The 21,140-nt window shown below is 55.5% G+C and overlaps 1 protein-coding gene across 1 annotated transcript in view; it reads left to right on the forward strand.

Moving 5' to 3' along the window:
- The window catches only part of CLPTM1 (CLPTM1 regulator of GABA type A receptor forward trafficking), a 27,974-nt gene extending 8,382 nt beyond the window's left edge, over window positions 1-19,592 (forward strand). Inside the window, exons 3-9 of the mRNA XM_040457361.1 lie at window positions 9,032-9,155; window positions 10,388-10,546; window positions 12,510-12,627; window positions 16,873-16,958; window positions 17,803-17,923; window positions 18,479-18,723; window positions 19,458-19,592. Coding sequence (XP_040313295.1) covers window positions 9,032-9,155; window positions 10,388-10,546; window positions 12,510-12,627; window positions 16,873-16,958; window positions 17,803-17,923; window positions 18,479-18,723; window positions 19,458-19,577 — 973 coding nt within the window. The 3' untranslated portion in view covers window positions 19,578-19,592. The remainder of the gene's footprint in view (window positions 1-9,031; window positions 9,156-10,387; window positions 10,547-12,509; window positions 12,628-16,872; window positions 16,959-17,802; window positions 17,924-18,478; window positions 18,724-19,457) is intronic.
- The last annotated feature ends 1,548 nt before the right edge of the window (window positions 19,593-21,140 follow it).

Here is a 21,140-nt window from a genome sequence, read left to right on the forward strand (position 1 = left end):
TCTCTCTCTGTCCCAAAAATAAATAAATGTTGAAAAAAAAAAAAAAAGAAATTCCGTGGCAGAGTTGTTTATTTAATTTGTTATTAGGTTTAAAAAAATTTTTTTTAATGTTTCTATTTATTTTTGAGAGAGAGAGAGAGAGAGAGAGACAGAGTGTGAGTGGGGGAGGGGCAGAGAGAGAGAGAGACAGAGAGAGAGAGACAGAATTTGAAGCAGGCTCCAGGCTCTGAGCTGTCAGCACAGAGCCTGATGCGGGGCTCGAACTCACGAACCGTGAGATCATGACCCAAGCCGAAGTCAGATGCTCAACCAGCTGAGCCACCCAGGCACCCCTAATGTTTATTTATTTTTGAGAGAGAGAGAGAGAGAGAGAGAGAGAGCGCGCGTGGGGGAGGGGCAAAGAGAGAGGGAGGCACAGAATCCAAAGCAGGCTCCAGGCTCTGAGCTGTCGGCACAGAGCCCCACGTGGGGCTCAAACTCGTGAACCTCGAGATCATGACCTGAGCCGAAGTTGGATGCTCAACCGACTGAGCCACCGAGGTGCCCCTGTTAATAAGGTTTTATTTGAATTGGGGTATAGGTAACATACAATGTAATATTGTCTTTAGGTGTACGATACAGTGATTCCAGACTTAATACATCACCCGCAGCTCATCGCATCAAATGCACTCCTTAGTCCTCATCACCTGTTTCCCCCTTCCCCCACCCACTTCCCCATCAGTTTGTTCTCTAGAGTTAAGACTCTCTTTCTTGGTTTATCTCTCTGTCTCTTTTTTTTTTCTCCTTCTTACTCGTTTATTTTGTTTCTTTTTTTTTTTTTATCATTTATTTATTTTTGAGATAGAGAGACACAGCATGAATGGGGGAGGGTCAGAGAGAGAGGGAGACACAGAATCCGAAGCAGGCTCCAGGCTCCGAGCTGTCAGCACAGAGCCCGACGCGGGGCTCGAACTCACGAACAGCGAGATCATGACCTGAGCCGAAGTCGGCCACTTAACTGACTGAGCCACCCAGGCGCCCCTTGTTTTGTTTCTTAAATTCCACATATGAGTGAAGTCTTATGGTATTTGCCCTTCTCTGACTTAACTTTGCTTAGTATTATAACCTATAGCTCCATGTCACTGCAAACGGCAAGATTTCGTTCTTTTTTATGTCTGGATAAGAATCTGTTTACGTGTGTGTGTGTGTGTGTGTGTGTGTGTGTATCTCATCTTTATCCACTTACCTGTTAATGGACGCGTGGGCTGCTTCCCTAATTTGGCTAGTATAAACAATGCTGCTATGACATCGGGGTGCATGTATCCCCTTGAATTAACGTATTTGTATTTTGGAGGTATATACTCACTAGTGCAGTTCCTGGATCGTCGGGCAGTTCATACTGTTTTCCACAGTGGCTGCACCAGTTTGCATTCTCATCAGCAGCGCGCGAGGGTTCCTTTCGCCACATCCTTGCGTAGCAGAGTTGTTTAAAACAGTCCTCCCCTTGGCCAGTACGTCCTTATGGGGCTGTGGCCTGCTGCAAGGGAGCCTGGGAAATGTGATCTTTCTTCTGGGAAACCGAGCGCCCCGCGGAAAGCTGGGGTTCTGTTCCTGGGGGGCGAAGGTGGTTGGGGTGGGTTAGCTGCTTGTCTCCTCCATCCCGTCATCCTCGTTTTCCCCTCGAAACTCATTAGTAATACACGCTTCCTGTAGAAAGCAAATTCAAACAGTACAGATGCATAGAGAGAGGAAAGTCACACAGAAGTGTGTTAGGATTGGTGGCCGTCCTATAAACGCACACCTGCGGTTTGCCTGAGGTGACGCTATGTGAAGATGCTCATAGACAGTTGTTCAAAATAGAGGAAAATGGGGAACGGACTGCTTGTCCAAACCAGAGGCTCGGCTGCTGAAACGTGGAGGGGGGCAGGTCCCCTCCAACACCTCGGCCCCCCCGCCTCCCTGCCGTGTGCCTCCGCTGGCCGAAATACCTTCTCGTGCCTGAGTTTCCGTCTCAGAGGAGGGAATCCTGACAGTTCGCAGGTCATGACAGGGTGCCAAGAGGTCTGTGTCACCTGGAGACAGTGGGAGCTGGCACCCGCTCAGAATTGGCCAGGGTTGCTTTTGTTTCTGAGGGTTAAAAAACTGAGATAATATAAAGAGAAGCAGCTTAAAAAAAAAAAAAAAGCAGCCCACAATCCCAGACAGTCACCAGTCACACTTGGGTGTGGGACAGGCCTGCCTGCCTAGTGTCTTCCGAGGATGTCACCCAGGATGCGGAGAGGCTCTGCAGGAAGGAAATTCCCCACTGTTCCGCCCAGACACTTGGGCGCCATCCCTGACACGCACCCAAACCTCTTCCACCGCGGCCTCTGTTCCCTCCATTCCTTCTCCATTCCACTCTTCCCCACCGGGTCCAGTTAGGACCTAGAATTTTCTTCCGTACCATCTTCCTTATTGCGTGCTCCAAGCAGCTGTGAATAAAGATTATTTTTATCTTTCCCTTCACTTTTACATAAGAGTAGCCTATTTTCCCCAGTTCGGCACCTTGATTTTTTTCATTAACAACATATCTTAGAATCTTCCCACATCAGTGCATACGGCCGCTTCCCCTTCAGATAGACATTTTTTAATATGGTCATAGCTTAGGCTCATTTCCTTCCTTAGAACCAGGCAGCACCAAACGTTAGCCGGGGTGGGTGCCTGGAGACCATGTCGCCTGGAATTCTTTTTTTTTTTTTTTTTTTAATGTTTATTTATTTTTGAGGGAGAGAGAGAGAAACAGAGAGCAAGCAGGAGAGGGGCAGAGAGAGAGAGAGGGAGACACAGAATCCCAAGCAGGTGTCAGGCTCCGAGCTGTCAGCACAGGGCCCGATGTGGGGCTTGAACTCCCGAACGGTGAGATCATGACCTGAGCCGAAGTCAGACGCTTGGCCAGCTGCGCCACCCAGGTGCCCCTCAACTGGAATTCTTAAGGTGGGGTCCAGGGTTTGTTTTCAGGGGCCCGTGAATTCTTCAAAGCTCCGAGCAGATGGCATAAGAATGGAGTTTTTTGGGGAGAGTGGAGTCCAGTTTTCAGCGCGTCCCCACATGATGCCAGTGGTTACTTGGAGTGGGGGATGGGATGGGATGGGCACTGTGTGGATAGATGGATGGGGTGGAGAGTTTTCATTATTTGACTTTTCATGTATTTAACACTCTTCTGAACCCGTGAATGCAGGATACTGACGTGGGGTGGGAGAGAAGATTTACTGTCTCTTTTATTTGCTTACTCCGGTAGGCTGAAAAGCATCAGGTGAACGCCAGTCCCCTCCAGGCCTGTTGTTGTAGGGTAGGACTTCCTGGCCTGGGATGTGTGGATGGAGGGGTGTGTCCACGAGCCGTCTGAGAGGACCCACAAAACTGTGGGTGTACAGGTACACACAGGTGCTGTTCAGGAGACGAGGGATCTGGAGTTCTCCAAAAACGTCTGGTCCAGTCTACCTCCTTTTACACGTGGGGCTTCCTCCAGGAGCCCAGAGGAGGGGTGGGACTCCTGAGGCCACACTAAGCCAGGGCAGAGCTGCTGGTGGGCATCCCTGCTCCCACACGCTCCCTCGGCGTAATTAACCAGAATGGGATCCTCTCTTGGAGGCGGAGGGTTCCCCAGAGATCGCCAGTTCCAGACCTTCCTCAGCCGTGTGCGTCAGGGACTTCTTGCGGAGGCAACAGATGGCTCAGCTGGGCCATCGCCCCTGAGACCCCAGACCCCAGGGCTCCATAGCTGCTACAGGCAAAGACAAGCCTCTCTGCCCAATCATGCCCTTCCGTGTGGTTTGGGGCCCACCCACGCTGAGATTCCCTGGTAGTAGTTTTCCATTCCAAAGAGTTTTGTCTGCCTTTTTCCTATGATGAAACTAATAACATCTGACACTTTTAAAGTACTTACTGGCTGTGTATCAGGCTTCATTCTAGGTGACGTATATATATCATGGGTGTGTATGCATACGTACTTATAGACGGATACGGGTACAGAGCTATATTCATGCATTTAATGCTTATAAACAACCCTACAAGGTAGGTAGTGTTATTATCCCCATTTTAACTGTTGAGGAGACAGAGGCCTGGAGAGGTTAAGTCTTGCCTGAGGTCACACAGTTGGTAAGAGGCAGAGCTGGGCTTCAGGTCCGGGTATTGCAAAGTAGAGGCTGAGCCCTTAACCTCTGCTATATTGCTTTTCATACCTGTAATTAATAAGTTCCTGTCTCATTTAATAATTACACAGCAGCAGGTGTCTGAGAGACCTGAATTAACACAAGTTTTTTTAGAAGTTGTTTATTTCTCTCTCATGTACTATTCCAGACATAGGAAAACCAGGATTCTGTCATCTTCTGCAACCCAGATTCCTTCCTGCCTTTTTTCTACCGTCAATAGGTTTTGCCCCTTGTCTGCATGGCCCAAGATGGCTGCTGAAGATCCAGCCATCACATCCACATTCTAGGAGGGAAGCAGAAATCAAGGAGGCCTATTCTTTCCCTTTAAGGACACTCCTCCAAAGCCCAGCACAATACGCGGTGTTTACATTTTATTGGCCAGGACTTCACCTTCTCTCCATTGCTAGCTGTTAGCGAGGCTGGAATTGTAGTCTTTATTTAGGAGTTCTCTTTTTGAGACAAAAGGGGAAGACAGATATTGGGAAACATCTAGCAATCTGTTACAATTTTCTTTGGGGCTTTTCTTTTGTTCATTAAAAGACAAAAAAAGAGGAGCGCCTGGGTGGCTCAGTCGGTTAAGCGGTTGACTTCAGCTCAGGTCATGATCTCACGGTTCATGGGTTTGAGCCCCGCTTTGGCCTCTGTGCTGACAGGGCAGAGCCTGGAGCCTGCTTCGGATTCTGTGTCTCCCTCTCTCTCTGCCCCTCCCCTGCTCACATTCTGTCTCTCTCTCAAAAATAAATAAACATTAAAAAAAATTCAAAACAAAAAAATATTCAAAACAAAAAGCCTTAAGAAGAAAGTAAAAATCCCCTAAGGATAACCATCAGTCATCATTACTCTATTGGTGGTGATCCTTTTACATGTTGATTCGTATAAATGCTGGGGTTTTTTTGTTTGTTTGTTTTGTTTTGTTTTGTTTCAACGTTTTATTTATTTTTGGGACAGAGAGAGACAGAGCATGAATGGGGGAGGGGCAGAGAGAGAGGGAGACACAGAATCGGAAACAGGCTCCAGGCTCCGAGCCGTCAGCCCAGAGCCCGACGTGGGGCTCGAACTCCCGGACCGCGAGATCGTGACCTGGCTGAAGTCGGACGCTTAACCGACTGCGCCACCCAGGCGCCCCATGTTTTGTTGTTTTAAGTAGGTTCTTCTCCCAACTGGGGCTTGAACTCGCAACCCCCCGAGATCAGGAGTCGCATACTCCACTGACTGAGCCAGCCAAGTGCCCCTGGTTTTTTTTATTTAGGATTTTTAAGGCAGTATTGTGTCTTGTGGCCTATTGTTTTTGTATACCTTCCCCCTACTCTCCCAAACCAGGAAATCCATTTGAAAGTCTGATGTGTATCATTTCATACCTCTCTCTCTCTCTGTGTGGTTTTGAGTTTTTTTGTGTTTCGTTTGTTTGTTTTTTAAGTAATCTCTACACCCAATGTGGGGCTAGAACTCACAATCCTAAGATAAAGAGTTCCATGGTTTTCTGACCAAGCCAGGCAGGTGCCCCTTTAGAACTTTTTCGTCTTCCCCAACTGAAACACTGTACCCATTAAACACTAACTCCCATTCCTTCCTCCCCCTCAGATGTGTTGTTTTTTAACATGTTTATTATACAAAATTGGAGTCCTATTCTACATACTTTCCTTCTCTTCCTTTCTTTCCATACTTGCCTCGCTCTTTTATCTAAACAAAAATTTTTTTTTTAATGTTTATTTATTTGGGAAAGCACACACTTGCGTGAGCGGTGGAGGGGCAGAGAGAGAGGGAGAGAGAATCCAAGTAGGCTCTGTGCTGTCAGCACTGATCCCAACTTGGGGCTCGAACCCATGAACCGTGAGATCACGACCTGAGCTGAGATCGAGAGTCAGATGCTTAACCAACCGAGCCACCCAGGCTCCCCTCGCCTTTTTCTTTTATTTATTTATTTTTTTTTCAACCTTTATTTTTGGGACAGAGAGAGACAGAGCATGAACGGGGGAGGGGCAGAGAGAGAGGGAGACACAGAATCGGAAACAGGCTCCAGGCTCTGAGCCATCAGCCCAGAGCCCGACGCAGGGCTCGAACTCACGGACCGCGAGATCGTGACCTGGCTGAAGTCGGACACTTAACCGACTGCGCCACCCAGGCGCCCCAACCTTTCTCTTTTAATAGTATGTCCTGGAAATACTGCGAAGTCAATGCTGATTCTAAGGCTGTGTAATACTGCGTTTATTCAGTTTTGTGAATTGAAAATAGGACGCCAGCGTATTTGTTTTCGTGTCGTTTTGGTTTTGTTTCTGTTTTCTCTGTCGTGTTACTGAATATACAGTACTTCTGCCTCAAAGTAAACTCTGTCCCCCACGTGAGGCTCAAACTCATGACCCCGAGGTCAAGAGTCACGTGCTGCCAGCATGGTACTTTGAAAGTTCTCTTGGGGCCCCTGGGTGGCTCAGTTGGTCAAGCGTCCGGCTTCGGCTCAGGTCGTGATCTCACGGTTTATGGGTTCGAGCTCTGCGTCCGGCTCTGGGCTGACAGCTCAGAGCCTGGAGCTTGCTTGGGATTCTGTGTCTCCCTCTCTCGCTCCCCCTCCCCTGCTCATGCTCTCTCTGTCTCTCAAAAATAAACATTAAAAAAATAAAGCTCTCTTGATACAAATTTTGAGGTTTTTTTTTTTTTTTTAATGTTTTTTGACTGTTTATTATTGAGAGACAGAGAGGTAGACCCTGAGCAGTGGAGGGGCAGAGAGAGAGAGGGAGACACAGAATCCGAAGCAGGCCCCAGGCTCCGAGCTGTCAGCACAGAGTCCAACGTGGGGCTCGAACTCACAAACCGCGAGATCACGACCTGAGCCGAAGTCGGATGCTTAATCGACTGAGCCACCTAGGTGCCCTCAAATTTTGAGGGTTTTTGTAACAGATTCTGCAACATCAGAGTTAAGTTGTTGTGAGCATCTCAGAATTATTTGTAGGAATAATTTCAGACCTAGGATGAACATATTTTCTCTAGGAGGACATGCTGTCCATCCGCTGGCTGCTGGGGGCATCAACCATCCGAGGTCTCTTTGCACCAGGTGATTCCTGAGGAGGGCTCGGCCTCACCTGCCTCCTGGGTCCTGGGTGCGGGGCCCTGTGGGGTCTTAGTTTCTCATGTGGTAGGTCTCTGGTTACCCGGTGTGGGTCTTAGCTAGCATTTCTGTTACCCACCAGAATACCAGGCAAGTGTCCTCAGATATAAAAAGAAGCTTCTGGTAGTGTTTCATTTGTCTTGTTTCCAGTCTTCCCTTCAGTTTTTGCCTGGTAAATCTATAGTCTTGTTCATTCTTCAGTGTGTTTTTGTTTTTAATTTAATTTTTTTTTTTTTTTAATTTGCATCCAAATTAGTTAGCATCTAGTGCAACAATGATTTCAGGAGTAGATTCCTTAGTGCCCCTCCCCCATTTAGCCCATCCCCCCCTCCCACAACCCCTCCAGCAACCCTCAGTTTGTTCCCCATATTTATGAGTCTCTTCTGTTTTGTCCCCCTCCCTGTTTTTATATTATTTTTGTTTCCCTTCCCTTGTGTTCATCTGTTTTGTCTCTTAAAGTCCTCGTGTGAGTGAAGTCATATGATTTTTGTCTTTCTCTGACTAATTTCACTTAGCATAATACCCTCCAGCTCCATCCACATAGTTGCAAATGGCAAGATTTCATTCTTTCTGATTGCCGAGTAATACTCCACTGTATATATAGACCACACCTTCTTTATCCATTCATCCATCGATGGACATTTGGGCTCTTTCCAGACTTTGGCTATTGTTGATAGTGCTGCTATAGACATGGGGTGCATGTGTCCCTTTGAAACAGCGCACCTGGGGGCACCTGGGTGGCTCAGTCGGTTGAGCGTCGACTTTGGCTCAGGTCATGATCTCACAGCTCGTGAGTTCGAGCCCTGCGTCGGGCTCTGTGCTGACAGCTCAGGGCCTGGAGCCTGTTTCGGATTCTGTGTCTCCCTCTCTCTCCGCCCCTAACCCACTCGCATTCTGTCTCTGTCTCTCTCAAAAATAAACATTAAAAAATAAAACAAACAAAAAAAAAACAGCACACCTGTATCCCTTGGATATATTCTTCAGTGTTTTTAAGAAAATGTATTTACAGGGGCTACCTCAGGCAGTGGAGATTGTAACTCTTGATCTCGGGGTTGTGGGTTCAAGCCCCACGTTGGGTGCAGAGATTATTTAAATGAATAAATAATTAAAGCTTAAAAAAAGAGTATGTATTTACATATATTCGTACATAAACTTGATAAAAAAAACATACATAAGAGAACCACGAGCAGAATATATCTTTGCTACATCAAGATACATAATTATGTATAGAAAACCAGCATTGATATGTTCTTAGTATGTTAATTTTTACTAATCTTTTCCAAGTTGTTTCCAACCGCACTGTTGGCCTGAATCGCCTAGCCCAAAAAAACTTGGGACTAACCCTTGACTCATTGTCTGCTTCTCAAGTACTTCAGTTGACTTGAAGTTCTAAAATGTGGCTCTCAAAGGTGCCGTGCCTCCAAAATGCTGAGGTTCTAGATTCTTAGGGTCCTCTCACTTTGGGATCCCAGGGGCCTGGCGTGTTAGGTTTCCTAGGTCTGAGGTTAGAAGGTCCAAGCCCTCGCAGCCCTGCAGCCACCAGGGCCTTTTGGGAAACATGGGCAGCACCCCAGATACGGCCTCTGGGGGCATCTTGTCTTCCCAGCAGCCCAGGGGCTGCCTTCTCAGGGGCCCTCCCTGCTCCGCCACCTGCCCCGGGTCAGGCCCTACCTAGCCCGTGCTGAGTCTGGAGGAGGTCAGGCAGACCCACGTTGCAAAGAAGAGGCTTGGGACTCACCACCTGTCCTGCTTGCCTCCTCAGGATCTTCATCATCTGGGTCATCAGCAGCTGGTTCCGCCGAGGGCCGGCCCCTCAGGACCAGGCGGGCCCCGGAGGAGCCCCGCGCGTCGCCAGCCGCAACCTGTTCCCCAAAGACACTTTAATGGTAACCGCCGTCTGGGAGGCCAGATTCGGGAGATGACGGTGTGGGGGAGGGTGTGAGGGAGGGGCGTGAGCAGTTGGGACAGACAGGTCCCTGGTCACTGTCGGCCGCGCACGGGTCTGGGCTTGAGGAGCTCCGGGTCCATTCTCAGCCCATGAGACCTGTGTCAGTCTAGCAACACGCTTAAGGAAAGAGTAAATTCTGGTTTTGTGGGGAAGAGAGACATCAGAGGTTTCACGCAGTTGTTCGCAAACGCTTTTAACAGGGCCTGTACGTATTTCAAAAGTCTGCTTAGGTTTCAGAATTGCGAAGAGAGGTGTGCAGGGGACGAGTTGGAAAGAAACGGGAGGGAGAGAGCAAGGAGCCCGGCAGAGGGGGACGAGGGACACGCGTCCTGCAGGATCCCGAGTGGCCGGGGTTCGGGAGCACCCGCAGCCAGTGCTCAGACCCTGGTAACCCAGACTCCTCCCGCCTTTGCGCTTCCCCGCAGCTCTGGGGTCCCCGACTACACAGAGTTCTGGTTAGCGGGTGCCCGCTGCTCAGATGCGCTTTATCAGTGGGCCTCTGGGGCTCTGGACAAAGATGGCCATGGGGACTTGTGAAGGGAGGGCGCTCTCCGAGGCCTGGTTTGTCCACTTCCCTGGTGTTTTCAGGGACCAGCTAACCCTCTTGCCGCTCGGACTGTGCTGTATTCACAAGCCTGCAGAGCTCTGATCAAGAAGGCTGTAAGAGATTGAGAAGGGAGAAGATAATTCCGGAGACTTTGATCCCTTCTGACCCCAAATTCATTCATTCATTCTTTCTTTCTTTCTTTCTTTCTTTCTTTCTTTCTTTCTTTCTTTCTTTCTTTCTTTCCTTCCTTCCTTCCTTCCTTCCTTCCTTCCTTCCTTCCTTCCTTCCTTCCTTCTTTCTTTCTTTCAAGTGGGCCTCAAACTCACTCCCATCGCTGGCCGGCCAAGCCAGTCAGGCACTGCCCCCAGATTCTAAGTGGCAGGCTGGCCGTTCTTTGGCTGTTTCTTGCTCATGGATGCCACAGGCTCGGAGCAAGACAGACATGGTGGCGGGGGAGGGTTGAGAAAAAAGAACATTTATTCTAGCAGCTGCCGTTCGTCACCTGCCCCCTTTCCTCTCCCTCTGCAACACCGGGGGTATCAGTGTGCTGCCAGCTCTTTATCCCCCGCCTTCAGAGGCTCGGCAGCAGCCCTGAGCCCCCTCCCCGCCCGCCCCCCCCACAGAACCTGCACGTGTACATCTCCGAGCACGAGCACTTTACAGACTTCAACGCCACGTCGGCGCTCTTCTGGGAGCAGCACGACCTCGTGTATGGCGACTGGACCAGCGGCGAGAACTCGGACGGCTGCTACGAGCACTTCGCCGAGCTCGACATCCCGCAGGTGGGGGCAGCTCCCGGTTCCTTCCGACTCCCGGTCCCGCCGCCGAGTGCAGGCTCCAGGCCGGGCGCCGCCCTCCGTTCTCACGCTGTGTGACCACAGGGAGGTCCCCGAGGTCTCTGGGCCTTCCTTGGCCTCCCCATCTGAAAAATGTGGGTGGGTTGAAATTGGTCTGGGATCCTCCCAGCTACCTCTAGGGTAGAGAGAGAGCTTAGGTGACTTACAAGGTCAGACAGCTCGTGAGCGATTCGAGCTCAGGCCGTCTGGCTCTGGACTCCGGCAGCCACAGGTCCGCATCGGTCTCCCCCGGGGAGCCTTCCTTGACGCTCAGGCTCGGGCAGCTGGCCTTCTCTGGACTTCTGCATCCAAGCCTGCCCGCTCTGGGTTGTCCCTCCCAGGGCTGGTTTGGTCACCACTGTGTCCCCAGCCCTGCACAGCGTGGGGCCGATACCTCAGTGACTACGCGTGTCAGTGAAAGTAATGGATCGGTGGACCAGTGGGTGGGGACATCTCTCTGGGGCTGCCCTGTCTTTCATTTCTCCCCAGCAGGTCTTCTCCTCAGCCCCTGGGTCGGGGGGGGGGGGGGGGGGGGGAGTGATGTCTGCTCTGGCTTGGTGCCCGGAAGTAGGGTGCGTGCACAGTCTTTCCGAGGCAGGTAGGGTAGCTTGCAGAGGAGTGGCTCGGCCGAGACCTCAGGCCCAGCCCCCGGCCCCGTCCTCGTCCTTGCCATGAGACCCCAGGAAGGCCGAGGGGGCCGCAGGTTGGGTGGTGAGAGCTGCTCCGCAGCGTCCAGTCTAACCCTCCTTCCCAGCTTCTTTGTGGTGGGGGGAGGTGGCTCGCTTGTGCCTGATTTTGAGTTACTACATGCATTTCCCACTCAGGGCCGCAGGGGAAGCACCGGGTTTGGTGAGGAGCCTTTGCCGGATTTTCCACGAGAAAAGCAAGGCAGTCAAGGGAAGCAGCTTAGGATTGGCTAGTTTGGTGGGCTCTGGGCTGGAGGGGTGGTCTCCAGCGGTGTGGACCTGGTGCTGGGTGATTCAGGGCAGCTTGGGGTATGAGATTGGGCAGATCAGGGGAGTGGGCAGGAGTGTGGGCTTGGATGGGCAGGTGAGTTGTTTGTCTCTAGGAATTAGTAGCCCTGGGAGGGGCGGCCTCTCCCCAGCCAGGGGAGACCCCCCCCTCCCCAAGATGTTGGAACAATAAAAATACACAAAACATAATTAACACAGAGGTGGGCTTAAAAGGCAGGGAAGTGACGGGGACACGGTGTGGCCAAGTTAATCCAAGCTCTGCTTGAGGAGCAGACGGGCCTCAGGCACACGACCACCGTCTTGGGTTTCCTCATCTGCGTCAGGTGGGAGTGAGAGTAGTCCCCTTCCTGGGGAGATCGTAGGTGACAGACAGGCACAGGCAGAGAAGGGGGGGACACAGACGGTGACAGAGCCACACGGGAGCCCACAGACTGGCTTCAGATCCGCTTATTCACCACATGTCACATAACCCTCCTCGTGAGGCCCACTTGCCTCATCTGGAAAATGGGGCCAGTGACACCACCGCTGCGTCAGGTGTATGTGGGTTACTTACACGCGCGTAACTTGGAGGTCACCAGTGGCAGTGACCCTGCCTTGCTGCCGGACGGGTTGGAACTGCTGGCGTTTCTTGAGCTGCTGCCCCGTGCCCGAGTGGCCGCGCCGGGGGCTCTCGGGTCACTTTGGCACTTTCGTAAGCTCAGGGATGGCCGTCTGCGTCGTGCAGCCGGGCGCTGAGGCGCCGCCAGGTGGAGCCCAGGGTCACACAGCCAGGGTGCGTTCGAGGCGGGGCTCGGGCCTGAGCGTGTCTGACATCAGTGGCTTGCTCGCGGGCGCCCGGCCACGCCGGCCCGCGCCAGCCCTCGGAGCAGGGACCTGGAGCCGGGTGCCGAGAGGGGCCTCAGCCTTTCCTTTTCCCCTGTTGGTCTGCCTTGCAGAGCGTCCAGCAGAACGGTTCCATCTACATCCACGTCTACTTCACCAAGAGCGGCTTCCACCCGGACCCCCGGCAGAAGGCCCTGTACCGCCGGCTCGCCACCGTCCACATGTCACGGAGTAAGCACCCCCACCGTGCGGCAGACCCCCCCAACGCCAGGCCCACAAGGGCAGGCAGGAACCCCAGCCGGGGGGCGGGGGGGGGGGGCGCGGCTGGGGTGGGCAGGCCAGCTCCAACCGGGAGCTGACGGGGGAGGAGTCAGAGAGCAGGTAGGGAAAGGGACTTTTGAAAGTCAGACGGGCTTCCTAGAAGGGGAGGGCAGGGGGAGGGCGGGGCTGGCTTGTGCCCGCTGCCAGGCCTGGTGGGAGCGGACGTTCCAGAATGGTCTGTGAGGGAGCAACAAAGAGTAAGCAGGCTGAAGCCGGGAGGACACTTGGGGCTCATCTCCTGTGTGGCGTCTGTAACCGCGCGAACGGGTCTTGCGCAAATGCACCGCCCTTCGGGGGTCCTGTGGGGTGGTGCCTGGCTCCCAGGGTGTTCCCGGGTGAGTGTGCTGTGAGGGCCACGCGGCTGGATGAGGCACCCCCCTCCCCGTCCTCATTCTGGCCGGCCAGCCGTCTGGCGCTGGCTGTTCACCAGAAGAATCCCGACTCTGGATAAAACCCAGGGACTCCGAGTGACCCCGACAAGCCCTGGGGGAGGGCCGGCCACTTGGGACTTCCGACGTAGTCTGACCAGGGTTTTTCTCTGCCCGGGGCTTCATCTTAAACTTCAACTCTTCTTGCGCGTACGTGACTTAAAATCCAAATAATTCAACAAGATGGCGCAAGTCCCGTCTCCCTTCACCTCTCCCCCTCCCGCCCCCCCCCCCCCCCCCCCCCCCCCCCAACTGCTTTCAAGCTCCGGTAGCCGTTCTTCGGCTACTTGCTTAACCTCCACAGTTCCCGATTAACCGGGTGATGCCGCGGTTTCTTGGTTTTTCAGTTTTAGACATTTTTCTTCGCTTCCTGTTCTGGAAGAGAAAACCCTAATACAGGAATAAGATTTTGATTACGTTAATATTCAGTGGCGTGGCTTGTTTGCATCTGAGCCACATGGTGAGCAGAGTTATTTTTCCCTTCCGGTCCAACTTCTCATTTTGCACGAGCTTCGTCGTGGTTGGCGTCTTTTTGCTCCCACTTTGTGTCTTTGTCCTGGAGTCCACCGTGTCCTGATTGGCCGCCCGGTAGGACTCTCTCACCTGTACTTGGGCTTCAGCAGATCTAGAAACTCCATGGCTCCCTCAGGAAGTTCCGTTCCCTTCTTGTGAGTCTCGTGTGCCCACCTTGCTTTTACTTCATCGCGCCTGGGGATTGAGTTCAGATCCCTCCGGCTGTTTTTGTGTGGGGCAGTGATAGATGTGTGTCTCCTCGTGCGGGTTAGGTCTTTGCTAATTTTGGAGGGTATAAAAATATCCCAGAGGACCATCTGATTTTTTCATTGTCACCTGTACTGGGCAAAACAAAAGGTCGATGACCCTGTCTCAGTCTCCAGAACTGATTGGCGGAAGTCCCCTCGTGTGTTGCTGAGCTCTGCCGTGTGCGTGTGTCTGTGGAACATGATGTGTGGCATCCGCTAGCGGGATCTGGTGCAGGCAGAGGCAAGCGGAGGGAGCGTGGCTTGCGTGGGTAGACTCCACAGGTGTGGCCCTGGGAGTGGGATTTGTTGGGAGCTCCGGGTTAGATGTGCCGGACACCTCGGAGGCTGCCTTGAACGTGGCCCAGGAGGGGGGCGGCTTGCCCGCCTCTCATTTGCCCCCGACTGACGCCAGTGTTATTTTCTGGGGTTTTGCCTCTTGGGGAAACGTGATCCGTATTAATGTGCGGCTAAGGTCATGTTTGTGGTCAGCGTGACACGTGTTGGCGTGGTCTGCCAAACAGCATCTGTAGCCCATGGACCTGAAAAGCCCGCTAGGACCCTCCGGGCCTCCCTTCCCAGCCTCGCAGCTAGGACCCCTTGGAGCAGGGGCTTGGAGGGACTCGAGCTGGTCCCACGTCAAGTCCAGGGGGAAGAACGGGAGTGTGGGATCAGAGAAGTCCCCTCTGTCTCTGTCCCCAGAGGGCCAGTAGTTAGGGCACAGAGGAGGATGGTGTCATAGAGCTAACAGCAGCCACAGAAGTCCTTTACGTTTTCTAGTGGCCACTTAGTGTTAGCAATAGTTTTATTGAGGTCAACACGTTGTCATTTCAGTGTGGAATCAATGGGGAAAATTGGTGAGGTATCTTTGTCTTTGCCTTAAGTTTGTTTTTGTTTTGTTTTGTTTTGATGTTTTTATTCTTGAGAGAGAGACAGAGCTCGAACAGAGGAGGGGCAGAGAGAGAGGGAGACACAGAATCCAAAGCAGGCTCCAGGCTCTGAGCCGTTAGCACAGTCCGATGTGGGGCTCGAATTCATGAACTGTGAGACCTTGAGCCAAAGTTGGACACTTAACCGACTGAGCCACCCAGGCGCCCCCCGCCTTACCTTTTGAAGTCTCGTGTGTGTTATGCACTCACAGCAGATCTCGGTCTGGCCCAGCCACATCATCAGTGTCCACAGCCTCCTGTGGCCACTGACTATACTGGCTGGTGCCGTTCCGGGAGCTGTAACTGCGAGAAAAGGGGACTCTTGTCCCCCACGGAAGGCAGGGCCATCTCATGTTATAGGCCATTTTGCGTGCCACCAAATCATAAAATGCCACCTGAGCCGAAGCCACTCTCCTTCTGGGGCCAGGCCGGATACGGCTCCTCCCTTCCCTGGACAGCCTCTCCCTGGAACAGCAGGGCACGTCCGCCTGGAAGGTTCCCTCCAGGATACCCACCCTCGGGTGTTTCCTGCTCCTCCTGGACATGGAGGGAGGCAAGGTCTCCAATGAATGGACGTGGGAGGAGTGGTGGGTGATGTTGACGCCGACAGGGAGAGCAGCAGGCTCTGGCCTGAAACCGAAAGCCAATTCCCAGAAGCCTTTTCACACTTGAGCTCATCCATAGAGTCCAAGAGTCCCGAGCCCTGGTTCCAAGTCGGTGAGAGGGATCTGGGCCCTGTGGCTGGTGTTTAATGTGATGGGCAGGGACCCTGTAGAGCAGGGAGCCACTTCCCAGCGGTTCTGCCAAGAAGGGGTGGGGCTTTGAACCCCATTCTCCGGAAGAGGGACTGAAGCCCAAGGAAGCGATGTAGCTCACGGAAGTCCCTCGGGGAGCCGGAGCCGGGATGTGACCCCAGAGCCCCCGCTCTTGGCCTGCTCCCTTTTGCATTTCCCCCTCTCTCCCCGGCCCTCGGGCAGGAGGGAGTCCTGGGAGGGGCGGGTTGCCATCGTGCTCCCACGAGGAAGAGCTGAAGAGTACAGGGCCAGGGCGGAGGAGGGGAGACGGAGCTCAGGAGGGCACCGGCGTCCTCTTCCTGGCAAGTCTTGGCAGTCTTCCGGGCAGGGTGGCAGGGAGCCCGTAGCCAACCTGGCCTCTGCAAGGGGAAGTGAGGTCCACTGCCGGCTGGGGATTCACAGTCCCTCAGTATCTCTCACATTGGTGGCTCCAGGCCTTCTCCAGAACTGTCCCACAGCCCCTCTGTTTGTGTCTCTGGGTTCTACTAGTTGTCAGTCCTGGGGTTGGCAGACCGGACGAGGCAGCGGATGAGCCAGCCGACGGGGAGGTGAACTTGGGGCCGGGGCAAAAAGTGGTGGAGGGCGGCTGGGGTGGGCAGGGAAGCCTGTGGAAGGGGAGCATGTCACCAGGGACCTGAAGGGTACAGAGGAGCCAGGCGGGAAGGTTCCGACCACGGCGGATGCGTGCCGGGGAGATGGAGCGGCACCTCGGAAGGCCCGGGGTTGGCAGGTGCGAGGAGAGAGGAGTGAGGCGGGCGAAGGCGGGAGGTCGGTGCGGCCGTGGTGAGCGTGGCAGGCGCCCTGCTCCAGGAGCGGGAGCCTTCGGAGGCTCTGGAGCAGCTGCACGTGAGCTGATCCTTGGTTCAAAAGGATCGCTGCCTTGTGGAGAGAAGGTTATGGGGGCAGGAGCGGGCCACCAGGGGGCTGGGAGGAGTGGTTGGATGCGAGGCACGTGCTGGGTGGGGGGCGGCCCCGGGGCGGCCGATGGAACGGACCGAGCGGATTCTGGAGAAGGGCCACTCCAGGGCTTTGCCTGGGGCCGTATGGCAGATGTTGGCGTCGCTGTGAAGTTGGGGGATTGGGCGGCAGGGTTTGAGAGGACAGTTGCGGCTCTCGGCCACTGTTCTTGCCCGCTGCGGGCCGGAGGCCAGCGCGCGGCTGTTGGTGGGCAGAGGTCCGGTGTCCGGCGCCGGCGGGTCTCATGTCCCCCCTCTTTCCTCGCCCCCCCGCGCCTCCCCCCCAACAGTGATCAACAAATACAAGCGCCGGCGATTTCAGAAAACCAAGAACCTGTTGACGGGAGAGACAGAAGCTGATCCAGAAATGATCAAGGTAAACGCGAGCACAGCTGTCAGATCTTGGGGAAGCACCTGGCCTTTCACAGCCCAGCAGCCGGCGTCCGCGGGTTCCCCTGTGGCACTCCCACTGAGCCGCTGTGGGGGCTTGGTGGGGCCACCTCGCCTCTCTGTGCCTCAGTTTCCTCTCTGGAAACCGGGTAAGGAGTCGGAGCTACCTCTCAGGCTGGGGAGGACTCCGGGCAAGCATACAGCAGTCAGCACCTACGGAGCAAGCGTTCTGCCCGCTGAACACGCGCGTACTTAGACGCTTCTCACCAGCCCCGCCGGGAGGGTCCTGTCACTGTTCCCATGTTCAGACCAGGAGACTTGCCGGGGTGTCACAGTCAGGACCCGGCAGGGCCCGGATTCACACCCAAGCAGCCAGGCCCCAGGGCTCAGACTCACCCTGGCACAGAGTAGGCACCTGATGATGTGACTCTAGCAGGAATACTGCCTGGCAGGCTGGGGTGCTGGGGTGTTAACCCGTGATGGGCGCCAAGACCTTCCTTTCTCTACAAGCTGGTCCCTGGTGAGAGGGATGGTCCCCAAGCCCGAAGGCTGCGTGTGGGTCCCACATCTGTGCTGTCACAAGGCCAGGCTTTGCAGCCTGGTACATGACCCCATCCACGACCTCAGGCCTGGGTCTCCTGCTCTGTTAGGTGGTTGGGGGGATTCTGTAAAGGCTGGCATGGGAACCGTCTGGGGTGAGCCTTTGGCCAGTGGTCACCGTGATGGTTATTGTTCTGCTGTCTCAAATGTCACGGGAGCCCTCAGGAGAAAGCAGGCAGGGGTCTCCGAGGCCCCCTCTCCCAACCGTGCCTCACTCTGTCTCCCCTCAGAGGGCCGAGGACTATGGGCCCGTGGAGGTGATCTCCCACTGGCACCCCAACATCACCATCAACATCGTGGACGACCACACGCCGTGGGTGAAGGGCAGCGTGCCTCCTCCTCTGGACCAGTGTGAGCCCCCACCTGCCTCGGGCCCTTGCCCGGGCTGTTTCCTTGTCTTTCCACCCCCACTCCCTGAGAGTTTTGGTCCCCACTGCCCCCAGCACTCCCCTTTATCTTCTCTCCTTCCTGTACCTTCTGGTGACCCCGGCACTGACCGCCCGCGTGCCCCTGGCAAGTCTCACCTGGCTCATGAGCTGTTGGACCCAACGTCTGAGGTTGGGACAGCATCACTTAAAAACCCAGATTTCTGACTTCTTTCACAAAGCCGATATGTTGGAATCATGGATGGGGCAGCCGTGGGCTGGAGCTGAGCCCTAGCTGTCCCCTTCCGGCGGGGTCCGCCTGGCTCTTTCTGCCCTGTTCCCTCCGCTGAGGTCAGGCAGTCCCTTGGCCCCTTGTGGTGTAGCCAAAAAGCGTCCCCTGTCAGAGGGGCCCCGTCAGATCCCTGCAGGCCCCTGGATGTGCCGCCTTCGTTCTTGGAGGTGCGAGGGCTCTCCCCAGCCCCTTGGGTGCCGGTGGCCTGCATCCCGGGCTAAGAGGCGCCCCTGCCCCACGTGCCCGCAGATGTGAAGTTTGACGCCGTGAGTGGTGACTACTACCCCATCATCTACTTCAACGACTACTGGAACCTGCAGAAGGACTACTACCCCATCAACGAGAGCCTGGCCAGCCTGCCGCTCCGCGTGTCCTTCTGCCCGCTCTCGCTCTGGCGCTGGCAGCTCTATGCCGCCCAGAGCACCAAGTCGCCCTGGAACTTCCTGGGGGACGAGCTGTATGAGCAGTCGGACGAGGAGCAGGACTCAGTGAAGGTGACAGGGGACAGGGGGCGTTCCAGCACCTTCCCGGGCAGCGAGAGGGGAAGGGGGGAGGGGAGGTGGCAGCCTGAGGACCTCCGGCCCGAGCTGCCTGCCCAGCTCCACAGTCTCCTGGGCCCCCTCCTGCGGCAGGCCCCGGCTGGCTCGGGGGTCCTGTCTCCGAGGCTCCTGTGGACCTTCTTGTCACAGCCTTTATGTCAGCTTGGTTGGGCCTTCTGGGTCTGGACCTGCATTCCCCTCCCCCCCCCCCCCCCCGCCGCCGCCGCCGCCACGGCCTGTCCCTTTGACCCTGAGCTCCGACTCCATGTCTCTTCTCCCCCTTACTGTGTCCTTGAACGTCTGTTGTTCCCACCTTTCTTCCTGGCCTGTGTCCGTGACCTGGAGACTCAGTGGTGCCTCCCTGGGCTTGTCTCTGGTATTGAGTTTCCAGTCCTCACCCCAGCTGTCCCTTCATGTGTTTTGGTCACTCTGCCTCTCTCCCCATTACTGTCTCTCCACCCCCTTCGCCTCCCGTCTGTAAAGCACTTGCCCGCCTCTCCGTGCCCCCCTGCCCGTCCTGACCCACTCTCCTGCTGGCCAGTGTGCTCTCTCTGCCCCGGGGCAGCCCCCGGGCTCCGGTCTTCTGGGGCCCAGGGGAAGGGGAGTGGGGCTGGCTAACGAACATGCCGCAGCGGTCACCCCTGGGCAAGGGCGCAACGGTGCTCACCGGCATCTCCCCCCACCCCTAGGTTGCCCTCCTAGAGACCAACCCCTACCTGCTGGCGCTCACCATCATCGTGTCCATCGTCCACAGTGTCTTTGAGTTCCTGGCCTTCAAGAACGGTAGGGTTGGGACCCTGGGGCGATGAGAGGCCACAGGGGCTGGGGATAGGAGGGTGTGCGGTGGGGGCTAGGGTCTGCCCCCTTCCTTCCCTCCTTCCCCATAGGTTCGCCCTCTACGTGGGGTCTCTCAGCCCCACTCTCCAGAGGCCTGAGGAGCTGGGGAGGGTAATGGCCCCAAAACTCCCAGCCCAGAAACTCCCATCCAGCGGGTGTGGCACCGGGGAAGGAGCTGGCCTGCTGTGCCGGCAGAAGCCAGGATGGCACCACCAGGAAGCGGGGCTGGGGAACTCCAGGGCTGGGAACAGGGAAGCCCCAGGGCTACTCCCGCTGCCCTGCACAGCAGCTTTTTGGTGGGAGAGGCCCCTCAAGGCTGTGCGGATGGGGACCACCTGGGTGGGGAGGCAGCAGCCCTGTCCCCAGAAGGCCCCTAGGTTCCAAAGGCCAACAGTGCTGATGGCCAGCATTTCAGGGGGGACTGGCCAGGTGCCGGGCACCGTTCTTAGTGCCCTCACTAGGTACTTGCCGAGTCCCCATGACCCCAGCCCCACAAGGAAGCCTGTCGTTACCTCTGTGCTTAGGGGTGAGGAAGTGGACGCTTAGGGAGGTTAGGTAGCTTGCCCGTAGTCACGCAGCTCCCACGTGGCAGAGCCAGGATTTGGACCCGGGCGGAGGCTCCGTCACCCAGTCTCATCCTCTAAGCCCCGTGGGCCACTGCTTCCTTCCCCGGAGAGCTGCAGGCGGGGGGCGGGGGGCCTCCCGCTCTACAGCTTGTGCAAGCAGCAGTACTAACGGGCACTAGCATTCTTAAGACGGTACTGCCGTGGTTGAGAGTTACCTTCTAGAAGTTTCTACCATCCAAATGGGACAGTAGGTGGTGGCGACCACTGGTAGCTGTGCCATAGGGAGCACTCGCTGTGCCTGGGCACGCCGTGGCTCCCGGACTTCCTGCTGACTGCCGGCTGGGTCGCCTAGGGTCCCTCTTCCTCCTGAGAGATGAAGGCACAGAGGGCATGGTCACTCGCCCGAGGTCACTCAGCAGGGGGATGGGCCCCGGGGGCCTTTACTCGTGCTCGTTGCCTCCCTGGTCTGAGGTGGGACTCAGATCCACCCGCCTCCAACAGACCCTGTCTCCGTACCCTTTTTTCCCGGTCAGGACTGGGGGGTTCTGTGGGTGTCCCCACGTCTGATGCGGGGGCAGGGCGAGCATGCTGGAGCCCTGGAACCAGAATCAGAGCAGGGTGGACAGCCTTGCACACTGCTGCAGAGCCAGTCCCGTGTGAGCCTGGGCCTGGCCTCGCTCCTGTGAGGCAGGCACTGGGGCGGTCGGCTTCCTGTGGCTGCAGGTGGGGACACTGCCGTTACCCACTTTGGCCCACGGGAGGCCAGGGCTCAGGGAGGGGCTGGCCTAGCCTTGTGGGTGGGGTCCGCCAGGGGCACTAGAAGGAGCCGTTGGGAGACCAGCGCCCAGTCCTTGCCTGTGCCCCAGGCGTGTCTGAGGCCCTCCAGGGTTTCAGGGCGGTGGGCTGGAGGAGCTGGTCTTGAAGCGCGTGTCCCAGAGCGTCGTGCCCAGGGGAGAGAGCATGGCACCG

Source organism: Herpailurus yagouaroundi, unplaced genomic scaffold (genome assembly GCF_014898765.1).
Source record: "Herpailurus yagouaroundi ecotype Mexico unplaced genomic scaffold, PumYag 220, whole genome shotgun sequence".
Taxonomy (NCBI): Eukaryota; Metazoa; Chordata; class Mammalia; order Carnivora; family Felidae; genus Herpailurus; species Herpailurus yagouaroundi.